The sequence below is a fragment of the Ptychodera flava genome, chromosome 13 (assembly GCF_041260155.1).
Source record: "Ptychodera flava strain L36383 chromosome 13, AS_Pfla_20210202, whole genome shotgun sequence".
Taxonomy (NCBI): Eukaryota; Metazoa; Hemichordata; class Enteropneusta; family Ptychoderidae; genus Ptychodera; species Ptychodera flava.
Genome location: NC_091940.1, coordinates 21,402,561 through 21,412,743, shown reverse-complemented (window position 1 = coordinate 21,412,743; position 10,183 = coordinate 21,402,561). Strand labels below are relative to the sequence as shown.

At 39.4% G+C, this 10,183-nt stretch overlaps 1 protein-coding gene across 2 annotated transcripts; it reads left to right on the top strand.

Moving 5' to 3' along the window:
- The first annotated feature begins 240 nt into the window (after positions 1–240).
- Positions 241–9,224, top strand: LOC139147804 (monocarboxylate transporter 4-like). 2 transcript variants are annotated; one of them, XM_070719009.1, is made up of 5 exons: positions 242–560; positions 1,119–1,428; positions 2,400–2,543; positions 5,214–6,020; positions 8,571–9,224. In XM_070719009.1, the coding sequence occupies exons 2-5, from the start codon at positions 1,296–1,298 to the stop codon at positions 8,777–8,779; spliced, it is 1,293 nt and encodes a 430-aa protein (XP_070575110.1). In that variant the 5' UTR covers positions 242–560; positions 1,119–1,295; the 3' UTR covers positions 8,780–9,224. The 2 variants fall into 2 exon arrangements, with proteins under 2 accessions (XP_070575111.1, XP_070575110.1); XM_070719010.1 differs by having other exon boundaries at positions 241–1,428; positions 2,400–2,539.
- The last annotated feature ends 959 nt before the right edge of the window (positions 9,225–10,183 follow it).

Genomic DNA, 10,183 nt, shown 5'->3' with positions numbered 1-10,183 from the left:
TCACTTGAAAACATTTTGCAGTGTCACTGTGTGTGTGAGTGACGTTGTTTGAGTGTATCAGCTGAGGGGCGAATAACTCTATAGGTTAAGTAATATCCATCCGCCGACCCAAGAATTTACTTGCTCGACGAAGTTACCAACGTGTGTAATTTTGGAACACATGTAATAATAACAGAACTCCATGACCTTGCCCTGACGTTTGTGTGGTACGGAAGTTATTTTCACGAGTGATGCGGTGTATCCTGCGGCCGTATTTTCACGAGCGAAGCGAGTGAAAATACAGCAAGGATACACCGCATCACGAGACACCGCATCGCTTCGCTCGTGAAAAATACGGCCGCAGGATACACCGCATCACACGTGAAAATAACTTCCGTACCACACAAACGTCAAGGCAAGGTCATGGAGTTCTGTTATGATATGTTCTAGAGCATCAATAATACTATACGAAGGCAACTCTACGTAACCTACTTTGTTGATGGCAAGTCTTCAATCATTGTCCAAGCGTGCTGCATGACTGGAGTTTGGGGACGAGAAACGCTAAGATTAAAGAGTTAAAAGTATGTAAATTCAGCCTGACCACCTCTGTCAACGATAGGGACATAGCACTTAGTGCGAGGTATCTGGTTTCCTTCCATCGAAGGTGTTCTTTTGCGATCATACTATGTCAATAACAAACTTCTTCCACAGTGATGACAAACCTTTCCGTTGATAGTTCGACGGCGTGCAGCATATCAGGGACGACTCCAGGGATTGAGAATCAGGGCAAGTAGTCTTACGACCTCCGAGTTGTGATTGTATCTTTGCGAGCCGTTCTACCTTTTCGTTCACGGTCACACTGTCGTTGTTGTTACCATATTTTGTCATGTGTGACTACCCTTTCGCTAAGGTATGCAGATATGCAAAGAGTGTGCAGCGTATATTAGAGTTCCACACATCGATGACAAAGGGTGTTCAATGATCCCTATTAAAGTGAACCTGAAAAGATTTATCATTCAGATTCCCTTGGCAGCAAAATATGGTTAATGTACAAGGGGGAACTTCTTCACCATTCAGAAACACATTGTTCATGTAGGTCGCGCTGACCTCAGATATTGCTTATTCATTGCCTATACCAGTCGGTCTGCTTGGAGACAGTATTGGGCAAACGGTTGTGTATAGCTGTTATTGAGAATGGCACAGAAACAGTCAGACGGAGTCGTGCAGACGACAACAAATGTAGAGGCGCCAACTTTCGGTATTGAGGCAAAAGACGGTGGTTGCGTCGGGTGGCTAGTTGTCCTTGGCGCCCATATATGCCAGCTATTCGTATTCGGATCGCATCAAGCCATTGGCCCACTGTTCGTCGTCATTCAAAGACATTTCGAAGAAACTTCGGCCCGAACCTCATGGATTATTGCATTCTTGTTTTTGTCACGATGGGATTAGGTAAGTAAAATAATGTTCGTCTTGGAAGTGCACTACATTTTCTGCCAGGCAATTTCACTGTCCATCAAGACATCGTCCTCTATCACCTGCATTGCTTGGAAGACGTCGGTAGAAATTCTACATCCCCATGTATGTAACACGTATGCAAATTTTGTTGACAATCAGTGTGATCAGTGCACGCAAAGCGAGAATAGACAAGAAAAAAATCAGTATATTCCCGTTCGGATTCACACTCACACTGAACCTACGTATACGCACCCAGTTACCTAGCGAAGACATCACCAGTCAAAACCACTCGGCTAAATCCAAAAATGCAAACACGGCGGTTCAACAATAGACGTAAGTTGTCCCAATTTTCTGACCGCTAATTGCACACTAATTCAATCAAAGCAATAAATTCGCCGCTAAACTAGGCTTCGGATAGCCTCCGGAATAATTCTCCTAGCGAAGACATCAGCGACCAGAAAGCGCTCATACATGCCTCTAAAAAGGATGGCTTAAAAGATAACCAATGAAGCCGTTGAAGCACGTTCAATGTTAATATCTAGAAGGCAGGAGAAACAGCCTACATGTAGGTCCAGTTGGTACGAATCTATCTCTTACACCGCACATCACACACTGCATGGGCTGAATTGGCAAGTCTGTAAATCTACGTGCAAAGTGCTTTATAGTCAAAGTCCATAACATTTCACAATCAATATAATGTCTTTTTGAGAAACAATAGGAGGGGAAACCAATCGGTTTCAAAGGAAACATTTAAAAGAAACTGAGGTAAAATTAAGTGTCGAAATTAAATTTTTCAATATATCCATACATACACACATGTTTAAGTTATCAGACCAACATACATAGTATGTGTTCGTATGTTCTGATGCATATACTTCAAAATAACATTTTACTCTAAACATTCTCTCTCTCTCTCTCTCTCTCTCTCTCTCTCTCTCTCTCTCTCTCTCTCTCTCTCTCTCTAGCACCCCTTTCAAATGTATGCATAAAGAAGATCGGTTTCCGAATGACAGTGCTGGTCGGAACGACAATTTCATCAATTGGCTACTTCATGAGCGCATTTGCTCACCGAATAGAAATCCTTTACTTGACCATTGGGCTTGCGGTGGGTAGGTAATTCTGACCCTCCGGCAAGACTTTTCAGTCTCTTATACCGTCATCGAAAGAGATTTATTCCATACCTTAGATATGATGTACTCCCTTTCCGGCCCATAACTGACGAAAGCAAACTTTGCACGACATAATGTACCGGTTGAAGTACATTAAGGAGTGCAAAGTTTGCTTTCGTCCGATTATGGGCTGGGAAAGGGTACATAATTGCTATTAATTTATAGTTTCGGCGATGCCAGTGAATTTGTAGAGGTAGATAAACATATGCGACCACAATTCTAGATAATCGGATACATTATCAGTAATAATCTGAGGGTATGAAGTCACAAATTCACTGGTATTGACAAAGTTATGATATATCATATATAATATAAGAAAATATAAAATGGCGGATTCACGGAATGCCACAATCCTCGATATACAAATAACTTCGCTGTTTATCTTCCCATGAAATAATGGTAAGAGCTGGACAAATATTTCTTTAAATGCAACAAAGTGAATCATTCTCTTACGTGAGTGTACTTAATATGAGTATCATTGTAATAATGATTATTCCCAAACAAAAATTCAAAGAAACAGGAATTAATACAGTAATTTGAAGTACATGAAAGACGGTAAATTTTCGATCGGGTTCGTACTCATAATGTATACGTACGACACCAAGTCACCTAGCAGAGAGGATAGCAACTAATCGAGTCTACCTCCAGACACGTTGATAATCCATCTTTTGAAAATTCTGGGCAAGTTGTCCTTCGCTAACATGCATACAATCACTAGAGAGAAAAAAAGAAAACAAATTATGAGAAATACAGTATCATTAACAGAGCTATGTTACAAAATTTGCATCAAAGGAGACAAAACGTAAAATGGAAATTAAAGAGAATGGTAAAGATTCTAAACAGACTGATTCGGATTTAAAATGGGCTCTACTTGTTATGTTCCGTATGACGTTCGCGTTCGGTATGCTATTCCCAGCCTTTGTCTCTGCGTATTTTACTGTAAATTTACCCACTAGATGCTTTGCTTTACGTGAATCAGGGCAAGTTCGATCTTTTTGTCGAGTGCTATATGAATACAAAATGGGGGGGGGGGGGGTAAAAAGTACTGAGAACATGCAAGTCTAGCATGGAGAGCATCATGAACAAAAACCGCAAATTGTAACTTATGCTGTTTGTAAATATGTAGTATTCCAAGTTTCTTAAAAATTTAGTGGTGCTGTGTGTGCTGTCCGTTCACTGACACTGGGTATGAATCACCTCCTTTTGAATTATAAGGATTCCAGTTAAATACGTTGAATGGGTGTTACCCCATACCTCAAGACAGTACGTAAGGTGGGGGAGAATAAAGGCATTATATAAAATACAAGTGTCGATTGCGGCATTACGTAACGTAATTTGTAAAAATGCAGAAGTTAATTAGCTAATTTTCATATGATGAATCTAGTCGATATGCTGTTTCAAAGAAAGACTACTATCGATAACTACCCCCACACACCTTCCAAAAAACGAAGCACAATCGACAGTATGGATGAATTGACTTTTCACTTGAAGCATTACACTCTACTTTTTTCTACAACTTTTCATGATCATGTAATTTGTTTTTTTTCTAGAATTGATTGTCAGTTTGTTAGTTTGTGGCATCGCACCCGCTACTTTAATAATTTCATCGACAGTATGTTACTTTATCCGATAGTAATGACTCATCGTCAATCATGAAGAATTGAATGGTATACCTCGGCTGGTGTATCGTATAGCCACCAAGATAGGGGAATACCATTTGATTTCGGGGAGAGGGGAACGGAGGATTTTTGGAAAAAAATTGTCGGTAGGTGTAGGAGAAACAGAAAAAAATTGATCCAGTAATGTCTCGAGGAAAAAAGTGATCATAGCAGACCAATGGAAATAAATCACAAAATTTGGGAAATCGGACTGTCATTCTATAATTCTGTGGAGGTGCGCCGCCGGCTAACATTTTCAAAATACATGAGGAAGTCCAATGTTTTGCCAGTATTAGTGATATAAACACACAATAAATGTTAGGTCAAAACTTGTTCCACAAATGGTTTTAGTTGTATGCTACGTATTCTTATATATATAAGCGACTGAGGAAGAGACCGAACTGATTTCGAAACGTGGGGTCAAAGGGTCACGGTTGTCTCAGACGCGCTCGGTGACGCCCATGTCTCGCTATGGCCTATTTTAAATTAACTGCCCAGTTGTTAATTTTCACACTAACTACAAAAAAAACCAAGATGGACATAAAACACATTAAAGGATATAGAAGATAGGATGGATGATGTGTGAAACCACTTTCACTTTATTACAATGCTCACATAGAATACAAGTCATTATTTTTAGATGTGCAGTTAGAATAAATGACATGTAATTAACTCAAGAACCACATATTAAAGAAACTGGTAATCACGAAAATAAATTGCATTGCTTCCACATGTGGAAAAAAATTGATGCAGGATAGACAATAGGAAACAAATTGCTGCCACAGTGAAGGGAAAAATTGCTACCCTATCCATTTCCTCTAGCCCCCCTCCCCGAAATCAAACGGTTCTCCCTTTATATTTTCTTCTATTGTTTGATCTGGTTATTGGTCATCGAAACTTTCAGAAAAAAGTAAACATAACTTTTTCCCCTTTTTATTATTTACGCACCAAGGATTTGGCTACGCGCTGATCTTACCCATGTCGATGAGTGTCATCGCATATTTTATACAGGAGAGGTTTACGATCGCTAATTCCCTCACTGCAACGGGAGCTGGGTTGGCTGTGTTTATTTTCCCTCCTTTGCTGCAGACACTGATCGACAACTACGGCTGGAGAGGATCTTTTATAGTGTTCTCGGCCTTGAATGCCCAGATGGGAATATCTGCCGCCTTGTTCAGAGCGCCAAGAAGAGGAACTGTCAATACGGGGAGAACTTCGAAAAACAGCGTGACTGAAGCAAAGGGTCTAACAGGGTACTGGAAACGTATGGTGAACACATGTGATTTTGGACTGTTCAGGAAATATCCTACCTTCGTCATGTATATGTGTGCCAGCGCTATATCAGTTGGCATTGGCCTTCAGAGTCTACCAGCTCACATGTTAGCACGTGCAGAGAACAAACGTTTGGGGAGCAGTACAGACATTTCTTTGATTGTATCCGCCTTCGGGTTAGCGGGAATAATCGGCAGGCTTCTCGTGCCAACGATTCTGTATTTTACAAAGAAATGCACGGCGAACCTTAACGTGTACGCATTCGCCCTTTGTGTCACCGGGCTGTGCAACCTTGCGAGTGCCTTTGCAAAAGACTACGTATCGTACATGACGTATTCATCTGTTCTTGGAGTTTCAGTGGGCATTTGCATGGGAACTAAAACTGTGATAGCCCGGGACATCGTCGGTCCAGAACTATTGACAGCGGCTGTAGGTATGGTAGTATTATTAACCGCTTTTGGATCTTTAATTGGACCGCCGTTTGCAGGTAAGGTATCAAATTATTTATCCTTATCTTCCTATATATTGCTTGTAAAGGTTAGCCACAGGTAGACGTCAGAGAGGGTTGGGCCTTCGACCGCTAGTAAGGGACTGGTCAGTTTCTTCAGCCTGGGGGGGGGCGGTGGATTCATGGGGGGGGGGGGTGTCACCCTGTTTTTGACTTTGGTGATAGGGGGGGTCACCATGTTTTTGAAATGCCCAATAGGGGGGTCAGTGTGTTTTTGAATTTTGACACAGGCTCATCATTGCCTAAAATGCTATTGTCAGCCACAAAATTCATCATTCAGTTGTATTTTTCGGCGCGCCCTTCGGGCGCGTAACTTTAATAATCAGTCATATTTTTCAGCACGCCCAACTTTAACATATCAAGCATACATACATCAGAGATATCTGTATGTTCAATATTTTTCAGCGTGCTCTTCAAGCTCATTACTTTAATATATCATACATCTTTCAGCATGCCCTTCAGGTGCATGACTTTAATATACAAGGCATCTATATCAGAGATATCAGGATGTTTCATATTTTTTGGCGCGCCCTTCGGGCGCCATACTTTCAGAGATATCTTGATGTTTGCTAAGTGAAAGTGTACCATTATGAAATCTGCATTTCATATGAAAAGGATGACAAATTCCTGATACTTTTCTGTTCTCGCTGTGAGAATTCAGTATGAAAAAGCAACATGCACAAATATTTCACAATATATATTTGATACAGTGACTTATTTTAGAGATAGAAAAATGACAAGATATCTTTCCTTCTCATTGATGCAATTATTTTCCTTTGTTTCATAGGTTTTCTGTAGAAAGATGCTTTTTTATGAACAAAATAACAGTTAAAAAAGGCAGTTTTTGTCATTATTAGCTGTGCTTTTATGGTTTCAATGTTACAAAAGAAAAGGTCCTCTTAGACACTGTACACATCAGATTTGGCTAAAAAAGCTCTCTATGGCTCCTCAGTAGATTTAATTGGATGGTTGGCAAGTCTTAACACCCATCAAAGTTTTTGATTCACTGCTTTTTCCTCTTTGATATTAATGATTGACATCCATTTCTGTACAACAGTTCAGGACATCTGGTTAAGCAGAGAAAGTGTGAAATACATTCACAGCTCATTCAAAATACAGCTCATTCAAAATGTACTGTATTTAAACTTTAAGATTGACACTTTGAAATTCCTATCTTACAACTGACATGTCAACAATTTCACTAAACATAGAATGACTATTAAAATATAAATATATGTAAAATGTAAAATATAATATATATATATATATATATATATATATATATATATATATATATATATATATATATATATATATATATATATATATATAATTTATGTCCATCTTTTGTTTTACCTTTGTCGCGCCGGGGGGGGGTCACCCTGTTTTAGAAATTTGGAATAGGGGGGGTCAGCCACTTTTTGACGTCGGCAAAAAATAATCCACCGCCCCCCCCCCCCCCCAGGCCGAAGAAACTGACCAGTCCCTAAGGTAGAACGCGCTTCGGGGACAGATATTCGGACTCTCAAATTTATACAATTTTTTTCTGATCTTCAACTTGTTGGGGCTCATTTTAAAGCTCTTGGGGAAAGAAAAACTTTCACCGTCTTAGTTTTTCGAAAATCCAAAATTCAATTTTTACCCCATAGAGTTAACACAGGGATGGCGGCCATTTTGAATTTCTAATATCGGTAAATCTTGGGTTATTTGTTTCTCCAGTTCCAAAATTTGCACGGTGACTCCCTATTTTTATTCTTGATTTTCAAAGAGAATGGTTGAAAGATTCCTGAGGAAAGTTTGAGCAAAAGTTTAAGTCTTTCACTTTCGAGGCCCATGTCACCTTAAATAAATATTATATTAAAAGTGTGACAACAAAAGAGTGAGGCGCATTCTACCTTAACAAACACTGCTGATACTGTCTTGATGATACAGTCTACAAAACAGTTTTCAAAACAGTGACTTTAAAATTTGTCGTCGATGCCTAGGTTATTTAAAATCACTACTTTGGCATCAATTCTTATTTTTCTGTATTGAGTCATATCGACATCGTGACGAAGGCTTGGCGAACAAACTTCGTTATTTATTCAAAACGCCTTGCATGTTAATTTGATTGATGTTGCTCACATGGCACCAAATGTGAAATTTGTAAACCACGGAACAAGGATCGATGAAGTCAAGGCGCAGATTACAGTACCATAGTCCTTTCTACGGATACGGATAGATAGTGACGTTCATAAGGTCTGCTTAAATATTGACACTATGGGCTTCCAGGTACATGTGAAATTCTGTCCTCTCGTGAAGTTTGAAATAAAGGAAAGAAGTAAACTTTCATGACTTTTGTTAACTTCAAATAGAAACTGGAGGACAAAAAAGTGTTCGAAATGCAGTGAGAACTTCGTTAGCAATGGGGAAACGTAGAGTTTGATAGACTCTTTCATGCTTAAATTTAACAATAAACAATCTTACATGACAAAAGTAAAAAGTAAAAGTCTCTCATACATTAATTCAATATGTCTTCTCCTTAAAAAGGATATATATACGACATCACTGGCGACTACAACAACTCCTTTTACTTCTACGGAAGCATGCTCACCACTGGAGGTACGATGATATTCGTATTGGAACCTTACACGACGAGGCTGCAGAGAACCACAGGCGACGCCACGAGTGTGACCTTGGCTGACCCCCGGCGGTACGAAGAGTGTGTCGTTGAGGCAGCAACGCAAACCGGAGTTTGAATTGCACTGTGATCGAGTATGTGTAGTCGGGGACTATAATTTTGAAGTCATTAGGGTTTACGTATAGTGGCCGAACGGAATGATCAGGGAATGGCTGACGTTTTTCAGGGAAATCGTTTCATTTTTCGTACCAGAATTTTTGGGGAAAGGGCATAACTTTTCGTCCTGGCATAAACTTTATCAAAGATGACAAGAAATAGTGTTGTTCTAATAATATGGCCAAAATTGTGTTGCAGTTTGAAATTTTGCCCTGAAACGTAGGAATATAAAATCCATGCATATCGCCCTTCTATGCAATCAAGGCTTTGGCTCACGGCTATCCAATACATATATTTGTACCAATCATTTGTTTTTCAAATAAAACTTCAACGTTTAATTATGCTTATGTAAAATAACTTGTCTTTCGAGTATAATACTGCGATTAAAGAAAGACGCACTGGACTAACACTTTGCTGAACTACAGGGTAGAATATTTGCATTTATGAAATGCATTGCGTCCTACGTGTTTTGTGCGGCTGACTCGCAGCGTGTTTGCAAGGTTATGTCTGATTGGTCGATTGTCACTATTCACAGCAACTTAGGGAGTTTATTTGTATTATTTCATTATAACGGTAAGATTCTGCCAACCAATTGGATAACAGCTTCGAAATCGCTGCGAGTCGGCCCCGTGTTTTGTGTAAGCACAGGTGAATGAACTTTGAATTGTAAACATGTTTGAAATTATGTCGTCACACTGTTCAAACGAAAACACGTTTACTCAACGGAGAACAACCAGCTCGCACAGGTAGATAATAGAGTCCTTTGTATTTCGAGAATTACCAGCGCTAGTTTGAAAATTACTTGGGGAGGGGGTTAGAACTACCACAGGATAATTGCAGTCCTATTCAAACTTGATCATATGATTGTTATATTAGAGGGGCAAAGTCGCTCTTTTTTGAGCTTTTCCGTGAATGATACGAAAAGTAGTTTGTGTTGCTTGACTTCTTAAAATATGCTGGAATATAGTAGTCAACTGTGCACAATATCAAGTCTGCCTGCAGCCAGACAAGATTACACTTTCAGTGAAACATTTTACAGTCTGTACAAAAAACAATCAAGTTAGTGCTCGACTCTCATCATGCATACTGAAATGAAATATTAATTATGGGTACTTTCGCAAAGATAGGGATAGCAGTTTTCCCTTACATTTTGGCAATGTTTATTTTGTCGCAGGAAAGCAAATCGACAAAGGAGAAAATCCATTTTGTCTAGAGGTCATTGAATCATCAAAGCAAAGGGGCAATTTTTGATACGTTTGCGGTTTTGTACCACTGTCATTTTGTACACATTGACTCAGTCGTCCATTTGCAATGGAAGCCTTACTCGATCAGGTCGTCTGATATTTTTATGAGAGTCACTGTTAAC